The following is a 14,179-nucleotide window of genomic DNA, read 5'->3' on the forward strand; positions in this document are numbered from 1 at the left end:
TCATGTTGCACAAGCACAAGCACAAGCTAGCCCCAACTTCAGGTTAAGGACTGACTGTTCATTGCCATCAAATCATCTCGACTTTTCTGCTGTCCAGGCTCTGATAGTGAACTGTGGGTTACTTCCAAAGTCTGAGTATGAAAAAATGATACTTAGACTGTCATTTAGTTTGTGGAAAATGACATAAAGCTAAGAACCCTGGTGGTTGATAGAGGCCTGTTTGTTGGTCTTTGGCATTCAATGAAGGCAGTTAATTTGAGGTATTATTTCAATGTTGGCAGTTTCCCCACAAATGTAGACAAACATTGAAGACTTGGAAGATGTGAATCTTGACTTTGGGAGGATAATTGTTATAAGATAATGGGTGATGCTCTCTCTTCTCTCTAAACTTTGCCTCATCATGCATTGAAAGTTTGCTCTTACATGCTTCAGGTACCTAATTTCCCTCTTATTCAACCTTTCATTTATAAGTTTATAAACTTATATGCCGACAGGTCTGGCCCAGTGAAAAAGGATCTTGACTTGCTAACTAGTGGTCTCATGTTCGAACCCTTCTTTTTTACTTGTACTCTTAAATTTTTTTTTTTTTTAATATATGGTCCTTCCTACCATACACTGAAGGTGCGTCCAATATCAATTCATAGCAGTTTTTTTTGTCTGTTGTGTGTACAAAAAGTGTTGTACTTGAAATACCAGTTCAAACATTTATTTGTAAGCATATATGTTTTGCATTGTGGGGTATATGTGTGAAATCTGCTCTGTATGGGAAAGTTAGAAAACCAAAACAAAATACATCATATATATATACATAGAGCTTCCATTAAGGGACACTCCTTGTAGGGCACACTTCGGATTGTATTTCACTAATCCAAACCGTCTATTTTGTAGATATTCATTCAAAGATCATCTCTACAAAAAATCACTTGAATCTGATATCATTTGACAATTCAATTGAGTTATTGAAATTTTAGTACTTTCTTGAAGAACCGTGTTCTTTGATTTTGTAAGACACAATTGGATGTCGAAACGGTTTCTGATTTATCTAATTTTTTGGAAGGATGATCTATGAATGAAGACCTAAAAAATAGATGGTTTGAATCATTGGAAAAAAAATTATAGGGTACCCTAAAGGGTGTCCCTCAAATAAAATTATTCAAAAGATCCCTCAATAGAAAGGGACTTTTATATATATATATATATATATATATATATATATATATATATCACCCACATTTTTAAGGCATGCCCTATTAGCTATATATTAGCACTATATATATGCGCAATGCCTTGTGTAGAACTGTCATGTTTTTATTTATTTATTTGTTATTTGTATGTGTTCAATTGTTTGCAGGTTATTTGCATGTGACTGGAACCATTTGTTTTCACCTCATTTTACTTTCTTTTCTTTTTTTTGGACGAAGAGACCTCATTTTACAGTAACATTTGACATAGAAAAACTACAATGCATGAATTTGAACAATTCGGCACCAAGTTTTTCTTGAATAGTTGTGTTGATGTCTAAAATTGGACATAACTTGGACATAACTTAGATAGATGTGAAGTGGTGGATTATGTGTGAATGTGAGGGCCTTAAGTAGGTGTGTGTACCTTCGGCAAGATAAGTGTCATTGGCAGATTCATGTATGCCTTCATCAGGTAATAACATATGACGAAAGGAAAGTAAGTAAACATACAAAAAAACATATACGTGGTTCACTTTAATGACTAGGCTACATTCACGGAGAATGATATTCTCATTATAATAATATAGTTGTTTACAGTGTACATATGATTGGACCCAAAGAGAAAGGAAGAAGGGAGAAGCCCTTTCTAAGTGGAGAGTGATCTCCTTTTATAGGTAATGGGGAGTTTTTACTTTTTGTATTCCAATGTGAGACTTGACATGACCTCTAGTTGTGACTTGTGGCAAAGCTTCTTTGGCTACGGCGATGACCTCTCAAAACATGGCACGTGGCTAATCTTGCTTAGCTAGTTGCTCAGTTAGTCACGATATCCAACAAGTCGTTTTTGTTTGGAGACTCTTTCCATCTAAATCCGCCCTTGGAGAATTCTTCTGGTACTCATAATCAATGAAACTGTAACATATTTACTGCATGACCCATCATCTTTTCATTTAGTTGCCACATTAATCAATTTTATTGCATGACTTTCCTCATCTACTTGTCATTGTAGATATTTAGTTGTGACCAACAAACTAGAAAACACAATGTTCATGAAAGTACATTTCAAATTCAAGTGATCTTTTACATAAATGATATATTTGGAAAAATATTGAAAAAAAAAATTCGGTTGTTCTAGATTATTGAAATACAATGCAAAGTGAGCACTACAAAAATGTCCCTCAAATAAGCTTATTTGAGAGATCTCTCAGTTACAACTTTATATATATATATATATATATATATATACACATATGATGATATTTTATTAATTAATTTTAATCCTCTTTTCAACATTACAAACCTCCATTTAAGGTGAAGCCTCTTGAGATGTTGAAGGAAACCAAGGTACCAGTTTACAAGTGCATAACCAAAAAAATTAAGAGAGGTTGTTATAGGTTTTAGGGGGTCACTAAATGAACATGACCTGCTCAACTATCAGCCCGATTTTGTTTCATGGAAAACCATACAGTAGTTACCTTAACTAAAGTGTGTACTAATTAGTACATAATTGGAAAATATACATATTCAAAGTTAAACAGAATTTGGATAAGTGTTTTGTTCATTATATAAGTATAGATAGATATTCCATCATGTGTGAGCTCACAATAAATATTAATCATGTAATTAGTTGTGTCTAATTGAAATTTACTGTAATGATATTTGATAAGTGCATTATTTCCTATGTTTGTATATCTCTTATATTTGGTTTTTGTAGGGAAAGTTAATTAAACATAGTATTAGCTCTTAGAGGGGTTCTGACTGAAAATTGACTTTTCGAATGAATTTTAGCACAGGGCCAATTAGAGAAGAAAGCTAACACATTGAAGATCATTGTGTCAAAGTTGCATAATTTTCTACCAAACCAAATGCTCCAGACTTGCAAGTCAAGACAGCCTGAGTTGAAATCCCGTCAGAACTGCACTGCTGTGGAAGATTGAAGATTTGAAGACCTTTCTGATTTATCCTAATGAAGTGTGATATATGCTTGGAAAGCTTAGAGATCAAGATTTCTCATATTTCTCCAAAATTTTCTAGGAAGTGGAAAGACCCCAAAATATCCGTGCTAATTGACTGATATGTTTCCAAGTCAGAGAAGGATTCTTTCCTAGTTTGTTTCCTTAATTATTTGGGATTTTGTTTTGCTTTAGGAGAGTTTTTCCAGACCTTTTTAGAGTAAGGTTTAGTTCTTTTGCACTATATAAGGTCACCCTAAGCTCTCTTTATATACCATCTTCTTACCATATACAACTTTCATACACGCACAAATATATCAGAGAGAGCCAAGAGTTTCCAGCCTCGATGCTTTTGGAGCTTACGAAGGTGTTGCTGTGGAGAATCCGGAGATCAAATCCATTTGCCAAATCAGTTTTATGACAACAATTCTTTTGTTTATCTTTTCTTTTGTCATGAACTAATTTCACTTGCTAGGGCTATGATGTAGCCAAGCCATGAATACTTAATTTTTATAGTTATATTAATTTATGAATACTATTCCATGTTAAGTATTTGTTACTGTTCTTAATGCCTTAAATACCTAGCTAATATTTAATTGATGATCCAAATGGAGATCGAGATGAGATGTTTGGTGTTTGCTTCTCATAACAAATACCATGTCTTGAATGAGTGCTCAAGAGGGACTAACATGACTCATGCAGTTTTCTTGCAGGTTTTCATAGAACTTAATGGGTTCTTGATTTTCTAAATCCGTTTCTCGAGAGAGAATGAGTTGTTAATTGAGAATACTTTTAGCTAAGCCCGAGAGGGGATATCGAATGAATTAGGAGAAACCAACAGTCAACATGGGTAGTACTTAGGGTTAATTGGCTATAAGAATTAAGTGGAATTGGTTATGGTGAAATCAGATGCTCTAGTGTCTCATCAACTTGATTTTCCACCGTAAATTAAATTTCTAATTTTCATATTTATTTTAATTTAGTTTAATAAATCAATCACTCTCATTAATCATTGTTCAAATAAACTTCTGAATTAATCATAATTGGTACTTAAAAGGAAATTATAGTCTTCGTGGGAACGACACTTCACTTATCTCTATATTACTTGTGCGGATTGTGTGCTTACAATAATTTCACAACAATATTTCCTTTTGGTCTAGCAATTTTAGTGTCCACCAATTCTAGCCTTAATTAATAAATTTAACATATGTGCCTTAATTTTGATCATATAAATTAAATGGATTATTTGAGATTTAAGCCAAAAGTATAAGAATATCTCCTATAGCCTTTTCAACAGCTTTGGAATGCTAAAATAGGTGAGTCATGTAGCAAAACTCCCCCCAACAGATTTGTTAAACTTAATCACCAAAACTGCAACCCCTCTCTCTTTCTCCCAAATTGACCTTGGGCTATTCAAAACATTTATATTTTGCTTTGGAAGAACAAAACCTATATTGAAAATTACTAAAAACCTACTCTCTTTTTTCCTTTTCAAATAATAAATACATAGACTTTCGTCATATGTTCTTGTATTTTTCCTTCTTTTTTTTTTTCAAAATATTGCATTAATTGAATTAAAAAGCATGTTAGGGCAAAAATTATTAAAGGAGTGGATAAACTCACTATGCCACTATTGTGGGAGATACTCTAACACTTTTATAATAACTCAAGAATCAACACTAAAATCATAATTTTGTGTTGATTGATTGTTTGATTAACTCTAAAATTAATCATGAATTCCAACAATTTTTCCAACTCTCGCTCATTCAGATTATATGAGACCTCACAAAAGACCGGGGTCCATCTTTTATCCACTTACACTCCATTTTGTATGAGGTTGTTTTGCTTGGTAAGGGTATGATGTAGAGAGTTATAACGGGAGAAGAAATAAAATTTTGGAAGGATTACTGGATTACTAAGGGCCCTTTGCGGCACTCTGACGGTAGTATAAATCCAAGTAACTTATATTGTAATGTGGTTAGCTTTGTGAAGAATGGGTGGTGGGACATGGGGAAGCTTCGTACTGAACTCAGTGAAGAGATGATTCAAAAAATTATTGGCACCCCTGTTGGTTTCAATAATAGTTTACAAGACACTCACAAATTTCGAAATCTACTGCCAATGGGGTGTTTACAGTAAAAACTGCTTATGATATGTTATTCTCTAGGCAAGATTGGAGTGACCCCTTCTGCTCTTGCTGGAATTATCACTGAATGCAAACAGATGATGGATATTCTTGGTTAGTGCAGACTTCAGCATGTTTACCCTAAGAAGAATAGTGTTGCAGATTGTTTGGCTAATGCAAGTTTCAAGGGAGACCTTGGCCTTTGTCTTTTGGATATTGCCCTACTTGGGTGGCATACTTGTTAGCCAATGATGTATTAAGGGTTCCTAGAACCCGTTTGATTTGCTTTTAGTTGTTTTTGGTCTTGTGTCTGGGGTGTTTAACCCCTCCCCAAATTCATCGAGAAAAAAAATATATTAAAAAAGCAAAATGGAGTATAAGTGGATAAAAAATAAGCGAAAAAATCAGAGTAGAAACATACAATTTCCAATAAATAAAGTGTAAGTGGACAAAAAATAATGAGAAAATCAGCCTCCTTGTTTTTTTTCTACGACACGAGAGACGGAGAGAGTTATGATAAGAAAATTTGGTTTAATTTCAATTTATCAACTTTTTCTGTCCTTGGCTGCAATTTCGGTTATTATAAAGGATATAAACGGGCTTGCACACCGACGTTCAGTTGATGGTGCAATGGGCTCATGTTTTGTTTTCTATCTTTTGGGCTCTTGCCTCCGAATTTAAGTTGTAAGATGTGTCAAATTATTATGGGCTTAAACTGAGGAAGCAAAGCATTTTTTATTTTTTCTTTAAACACCACAATTTTTTTTTCTTTTTCAAATTAAGTTTAATTCGGTAAAAAATAGCCTTAATTTGTAGATCAATAATTACAAAATTAAATCGCCTCTCTTTATAATTTAAACTATTACTTGTATTAAAAAAAACATACTCTCATTGCATCGACCATCAAATACCACCGTATATCCTACATAGCCATGATAATTGGCAACTATAATCACAAGGAAAGAAGAAAAATAAGACAAAAGAAAAAACTATCACCTCTCTGTAATTTCTTCTATCATTGTGTAAGTAATGATCAGATAACAAGACAGGGGTGAGCACTCTAAGGCCAAAAGAAAGAAAGAATAAAGGGATTTTCTTGGGTAAATTACAGCTGGGAATTGAAAATAAAATCTCCCTTTTCTTTTTTCCTCTTCTTTCTTTGTTTTTTGTGTTTTTTTTTCTCCCTCAATTATATATGTACACAAATGGATCAGTGAACTGAGAAATACAACTCAGTAATCGATGATGGGCTCTCCAATATTCAAATTCCTCTCTACTTTCCATGGCAGGTTAAAAAGCTTGGCCAAGATGAACTTGAAGATCTTGTTCACGTTGATGTTGTGGGTTGCACTTGAGAAGAAAAGGGTCGCCTTCATAGCCTTTGCATAAGCCCTGGCCTGCACGAATAAAATTCAACATGTAAAGCTTTAGTCAACAAGTGGCCCTTCTTCGGCTCTTATCCTCCACGCGGAAAGAGAAGAAATTTTGAGTGAGTTTGGCATGTGTTTTTTAGTCACAGAATTGACTAAAGAGGACCCCCCAAGTCTTTTATTTTTATCCCAAACATTCTTCTCCTTCACATGTCACACTTTGAAAACTAAATCGTCAGCTACCCTGATGGTCACGGCAACCCAGTTCTTTGCTAAGACTTAGGTTTTTGTTTTGTTTTGTTTTTATCAATAGGTTGTTTTTACCGGAAAATAGTATCGACCGTATCGTTTGACGTCCATCCGATAACTCTAGCATTATTAGTACTAAACAAAATTTGCAGGAATTTGGTTTACCTGGGTCACGATTGTCCATTGCAGATCAGGGGGAAGTCTTACAAAATCATCGAATTTTGTCCCAATTAGTATGGGAATTGCTGTCTGCAACAGAAAGTAGGAACTTAATTAGATACAAATTCATAACTAGAGAGAACTTAATTTGGCATCAATTGTTTTTAAGCTGGGTTGCCACAATTTTGACATCATGAACAGTGATGATTAGCTTAATTACTCAATGAAGTAACGCAGTGATTTATGCTTAAAGCAAAGTCCATCATTGCCACAGGTAAGTAAAGCATTATGAATGGAATACATGTTGCCTTTGCAAAGATGCAGAGTGCTTTTATTATTTTCTTTGTGGAAAAAACCATTTGGGGCGGAAGTAAATGGCAAATTCCCCCCAATCAAAAACTACTAATATCAGTAGATAATCACTTGGGAAAAAAAAAAACTAATTAATATTTGCAAAAAAAATGAACTGTAATTGCAAAGGACCCACTAGTGTAGGCAAGGTCTTAGGTTCGAGTCCTATCCGGATAGTGTGTGTGAGTTTAATATATTATCGCCCTTCTAAATAGGAAAAATCCTCCAAAAAAGAAAAAAACTGTAAATGGTACCTGATTCCATTTTCTTGCTTGAGTGTACCATCCAACAACACTGCAAGCACACCCAAGAACAAAACCCCAGTTAATTAACCATAGTAAACATATGAGTTAATTTCAACTCAGAAATCTAATATCAGAAAAATTATGAACATACCTGTTTAGTGTGCATCTACTAGTCAGATCAAACATGAAAAAAATTGCTACGGCATCTTTACAGGCGATTGGAACATGATCCATCGAACTCTGGTCACCTACAAAGTCCAAAAAATACATATCAACACAAAAAAATATAATAACAATTGAAATTCGTAACACCGATCAGAATGTCTGATAAAAGAACATTTCAATGCGTTTATACGTACCTCCTACATCCCATAGACTAAATGAAATCCGAGCTCCTTGAACAATTTGTGTCTTATCCATTAAAGTCACCCCTGTCATCTCCAAATACCTCTGTTCCTGCTCATCCCCAACATATTTGCTCTTGAAGAACCCAAAACAAAAAAATGAATTAGAAATGTTCATCATTAATAGCAGCAAAATTAATTAAGAGACTTTAAATTGCTTATATAATTACCATAAAGCTTGTCTTTCCAATCTGGCAATCACCCAACAAGCTGACCTTCAAGCTCACCAAATCCGCATCCGTCTCATACACCTTACAGCTTGTAGTGGCGGGGTTATCCACTACTAAAACCCCCTCTACGGCTTCCGGGGGAGGCGACAACGTCGTCCCCAGGGGCAATCTCCGGTACCGGATCGCCGGCTTCCCTATGGAACAAACCAGAAGCCTGTCCCAGATGAACTTGAAAAACTCCCGAATAATCGAAACCCGGTCGAATATGTTCCAGCGCAGATTGACGTGAACAATTTTTCTGCAAAGTTGTGTCATGTTTGTGGCAGCTTCATGAATGTTGTGCGTTCATAAAATTGGAAACTTGCTTCTTGTTTTTGTGGTGTATTTTCTTGGGTTTTGGTAATTTGGGTGATACGTGAGCTTTGAGCTAACCCAATGCTAGGAAAGTCCGGAAGGCGACTGAGTAGCAGCCTAAGCAGGGGAGGGAGAGAAAGGACAGTTGACCGGTATTTTATTGCGGATTCCCAAACAGTCCAAAATGCCGGCTTCTTGAACACTTTGTTCAAAAGGGTGTTTTGGTCATTTCAGATTGAGACTAAAATATTGGTGTCGGGTTATGCATGGGCGTTATGGTAATTTCGGTGAAAAGGACGAAGTGTTGTGTGGGTGTGGGGGTGGGGGGATAAATGAAGCATTTTTTAAAAAAGGAATAAAACTTTGTGGACATGCACAGACAGAGCACAAGTAGCTTATTCTAATTGTATGGTGTTTTATTTTAGATAAGAAAATCAAGAATGCGACCTTTTAAATGCTTCTGTTATGCTGTGTACGTGAAACTAGTATTAGGGACGGATTCAGGATTTCAAATTTGACTGGGCTAAATTTAACTTACATATAAATATATTAAGTAGATAGAAATTCAACCGTATGATGTAATTTCATTGATAACAATAAATAATAATACCACTAATCAAAGGGGGACATAAACAATTTCTTCTACTTTTCTTTCTTTTTTTCCGCCCGTTGTGCATTCTTTTTTTTCCTTATGTGTAGAGATGTGCATATTTCCTTTTCTCCTTTTTATTCTCCAGTGCACTGCAAGGAATTACATAGGATGGTAGCTTATTCAATTGGCTGGACTCACTGGCAGACCCATGATTTTTTTAGCGAAGGTGCAATTTTGACCAGGATTTATTTATTTATAAATAAATAAAAACAAGCGTGCTCCGATGACAGCTTTTATTTCTTCAATACATAAGAGTTAGGTTATTCTTGTAAAACTCTTTGTGGCGGCTTTTAACTAGATTGACGTTAGGTCCCTTCATGCATTCATATTATACATGAAAAATTGTTTTATGTAAAAATATTGGCTAAGTATGAAAAATAGTTTTTCGGAATAATCATTTTTTCAAGATAATTTTTGGCGGCTTTTATTCCTTACACATCAAATAAGAAAACTTGATTTTATGAGATTTTAGTATGAAGTATATATTGACTTAATGAGCCATCATTTTTGGCCTAAATCTTATTTTGCACTAAAATCGATTTTTCATATTTTGATTTGGTGAGAATTTGATTTTCTAGTATTTTTATTTGAATCCAAATGGGGGGTACTTCTTTATTTACATTGTAAACTTAAGTAAATTGAGTAATATAAAAATAAATGAAAGTAAAAGGAGAAAGACATTTACTTAAATGCTGAAAATGAAAATAAGATAGCACCTTAGTAAATTCGCTACTAACTGGACTATAATTTTTTTATGAGCTGGATAAAAAAAAAACCACCTGGGCTATGCCTATGGTCCGTCCCTGGCTAGTATGGTAGAGAACAACAACTTCTTTGGCATACTTGTCGGCAAGTCCAAATTTTTCCTTTCTTCCTTCCCAAACAGAAAAACCAGAATAAGAAAGGGAAAATATATAAAGTCAGTGCAAACATTTTGGCAAGCCGTTTTCAGTATTGTTTTTTAAATTGTTATTTGGAGCATGTATTTGTTTTGAACAATCGCTCTCGGGTATGTGCGAGATAATCGTTGACGTATGTGAAACTTTGAGTAACATATTTTTACATACGTTGACAACTCATAATTATCTATCTGTTTACAGAAAATTATCTTAACATTCACTTTTGTGATAGTTACAACAATAATTGGAATTTTTAATTTGTTTTCTTCTATATTTATATATGAATCATTTATGGCTCTAAAGTTATTTACTTACAAATCTGACTTTTTATTATTTATCAAAATATTGAAATCTGATTTCAATTCTAAAACAGTTTTTGCAGCTAATTTTATTTCTTTTTAATTTTGGAATGGTGTTAGTTTGATCAATTATATTTTGATCACAATCAGCACAATTTTAACCGAACATAATAAGAGAGGTAGACACATAGTTGCATCTGCAATTTATGATAGGGAAGATTTTCTCGAACTTAGATAAATTATATTGTGATCACAATTAGCACATTATTAACCAGATTAACAATGGTATTGTAGCTAAATAATACATCATCGATGGCATGATTCCTTCCTGACATGAACAAAAAAACAAAACAAAACAAATAGACATTGGTGCCCTTTTGATTGGTGGATCTAGATCAGAAGAATTTCAGGCTTTTGGAATAAAGGAGAAAGATTTGAACCCCATCAAAATGACACAAAACCCCACCTCCGCCACACACTGCTTTTCTCCACCCACATCAGAATTTAGAGAGTATGCTAAAAGGAATTAAAAAAAAAAAATACTTTTGTTCATTTCAGTGGTTGGTATAATGGTTACCCTGCCTTCTTCTTTACTCTTTCATTTCTTTATTTGGGGCAAGAAATTCTTCTTTACTCTTTCGGTGATTCTATTTTAGCCTCAAAACAATTATAACTGATGTGTACTTTAAAAAAAATCATCATTATAACTTCAAACTAAAAAGTAAATTGATTGTATTTGTACTCTTTTTAGAGTTACACAAAATCACACAAAGTCACGTGAAGTGAGAAACATACTTAACAAGTGTATACAACACTGTACTTCGATAGACGTATCAGAAATACCCCATCTGATCAGGATCTAAACATAATAATAAATCAAATAAAATACCAGAAGCAATCCATACAAGGCTTTTCTGTACCAGGTTCAAGATAACAGTATGGTTGGTTATTTGAAAGTTGAACATTTGAAACTTTCCATGCTTTTGCATCTCAAAAGTAGACATCTGGTTCAACTTTTCAAGTTTTTATTACCGTCCTTGATTTGTTAATATTATTAAAGTTTAATCAGCAATATTCATGTTGATAAGGGAAAATATAATATTCATTTGGTTGGGAAATATATGCTATGGGGAGGTCAAATGCTTGTGGACGTCCACAGATTGTAGCTAACTAAGACTATAACCACCTAACCAATCTTAATATTCTAAGTTTTCATGTTTGTTTTCAATGGAGTTAGGGGTAGAGTATCAATAGGTCGTACCAAACTAAAATAAAATAATTTAGAGACTGATTAAGAATAATGTTAACTCACATACAACCTTTCCATATCAATAGAAACGAGATTGTTTGAATTTGAAACATTTTTTAATTCTTAAAAATAACATTTAATATAATCACAATTATATGTTACGAAAATGCACTTCGTCATGATTGAGTACATAAAATTGCATCTACATATTCTTTTCCTTTGTATGATTGCATTTAAATGTCATAATTAACCTTGTTAACAGAAGGGTCATTCTACCCGCATTCATTTGCTTTGTTTATATGTATAAAATTGTTATGAATTCTTTTTTTTTTTTTTTTGGTTTTTTTGTTTTGTTTTGAGTATAAGTGATAGTTTAAATTAAACGAGAGGGGGATTTCTCACACTGCTCAAAGTAATCTAACATATCTTTATTATTGCTAAAATCTAGCATCAATGCTGATACCGTAAAGATTCGAACCTGAGATATCTGGTTTGCAAATCAAAGTTCTTTTTCACTGGGCTGGACTTAGACTATGTTAGCTATTCTTTTTTGGTCTTAGACACACTTTAAGAGTACAATAAGATCATAGTGCACTAAGAACGATCCTTAACAGCAAAACATATCACTTTCTATAATAATAAATCATGCATATTGTTAACAATTCAACATCGGGCTCTACAAACGGCATATGATCAAAGCTTTAACAAAAGGAAAACTATGATTAGGACCAAAACACAGGAAAAAGAAAGAGGAAAAAGCAGAAAATGTAAAAAAGAAAGAACTATGATTGGGTGTACTCGAGTTTCCGTGCCAGACATTGATGCTCAACACACGTGTTGACATATGCCAATAGAATGAAAAAGATCAGAATTGACTATTATGCCCTTTACTGCCAACAAGTTTTTAAATTGAGGTTATAATAAGAAATATATAAAGCAAAAGACAGATAATAGTAAAACCATTGAAAATATCAGAAAATGCTTTTGGTTAATGCAAACATGAAGAATTGAAATTATTAATCAAATGAGAATAATATGGTAAATTCACACTTTTTTATATTTAAACAAATTAAAATTAAAAGAAAAATTAGATAATGGATCCTATTTTTATGAAACACAACTACCCATTATCCTTTTTAATTCTAAAATAAATTTAATTTTTTTTTTATAAAAAGGCCGGTTAAAGTGGTTTCTAGTATCAACATTTGTAAAAAAGAAAAGTTTAGCAATGCTCAATCAATTTGTAAGTCGTGTTTTACTTTTGTAATCTCAACATATAATTTGGATTTCATGCCCAATCCTTTGAAAAATCCTAATAAATGCCCCACATGGGGAAATTCGTTAAGCGTAGTTAGGTTCAGTTTAGGCCTCCAACAACAGAACCAATAATATATATATATATATATATATATATATAAAACAAAAGGCATATAATAAAACATTCAAAATGGCATTCAAAATATCAAAAAATGTCATTGGTTAATGCAAATATTAAGAATTGAAAATATTAATTAAATGAGGATAATATGGTAAATTCACACTTTTTCATATTAACAAAATTTAAAATTAAAAAAAAAAACAGATAATGGATTCTATTTTTATGGAACACAACTACCCATTATCTTTTTTAATTCTAAAATAAAATAAAATTTTTTTTAAAAAAAAGACTCTCGTAGCCGCGGAAGTGCGTGCGGAGAGGTTAGTGTAACATTATGACTCGGATTAGTTTGGTTTGGTTTATTTTATTTAATTTTAATTTTTTTATTATAATATAAGCGATATTAATAGGACTGTTTTTCGGATGGATCAGAATAAAGGGATTCCAATTCCAATCCAAAAAAATTCAGAATGAAAATTCTATTCCAATTTCATTCCAAAAAATTTCAGAAATTATGAATACTCTGAATTTTTGAAATATTTCGGAACTTACATATTTTATATTTTTTAAAAGTAAATATCAAAAACTAGTTCAAAAGTCTGAACATGCTCAACCATTTGAATGATTAAAATTGACTCAAAATACAATAAGTTTGGAAAACTATTATATGCTAGTACTTAGATGTTGTTATCCTTTAATAAATAACTTGTGTATGTCTATTTGGTCATCAAATTATATTTAGTTGAACATGAAATTAGTAATTGTGTACAATCTAAGATGGAAACCTCAATATATTTCGGAATTCATAATTTCCTTGGAAGCTCTAGATACATTCCAATTCCAATCCAATTTTTATCGGATTTCCAAACTTTTGGATGTCAGAATTGATTTGAACTTGTCAAATAAAAAATTTTCAAAACAGAATTGGTCGGAATCTGATTTTCCAATCTAATCTGTATGGTTTTCTATACACTATTAAGGTACTATGAGAATTTGAACCTAAAATTATTGATTTGCAAGTCACAACCCTTTTTATTGGGTTAGACCTCGTTAGCCGAATTAATTTAGTTTAAGCCTCAAACTAATAGTGTATCCAAACCCAAGGGAACTTAATGTGGATTTGGAAGCGCTCACTTCAA

General features: G+C 32.9%; 1 protein-coding gene across 1 annotated transcript; it reads right to left on the reverse strand.

The window, feature by feature from the left end:
- Positions 6,234-8,728, reverse strand: LOC18779948 (septum-promoting GTP-binding protein 1). Its single transcript, XM_007211744.2, has 6 exons — positions 8,210-8,728; positions 7,995-8,115; positions 7,787-7,883; positions 7,645-7,684; positions 7,046-7,129; positions 6,234-6,658 (listed from the first exon to the last, which is right to left on the reverse strand). Exons 1-6 carry the CDS (start codon positions 8,522-8,524, stop codon positions 6,494-6,496), a joined length of 822 nt encoding a protein of 273 aa, XP_007211806.1. The 5' UTR covers positions 8,525-8,728; the 3' UTR covers positions 6,234-6,493.

The sequence above is a fragment of the Prunus persica genome, chromosome G4, assembly GCF_000346465.2.
Source record: "Prunus persica cultivar Lovell chromosome G4, Prunus_persica_NCBIv2, whole genome shotgun sequence".
Taxonomy (NCBI): domain Eukaryota; kingdom Viridiplantae; phylum Streptophyta; class Magnoliopsida; order Rosales; family Rosaceae; genus Prunus; species Prunus persica.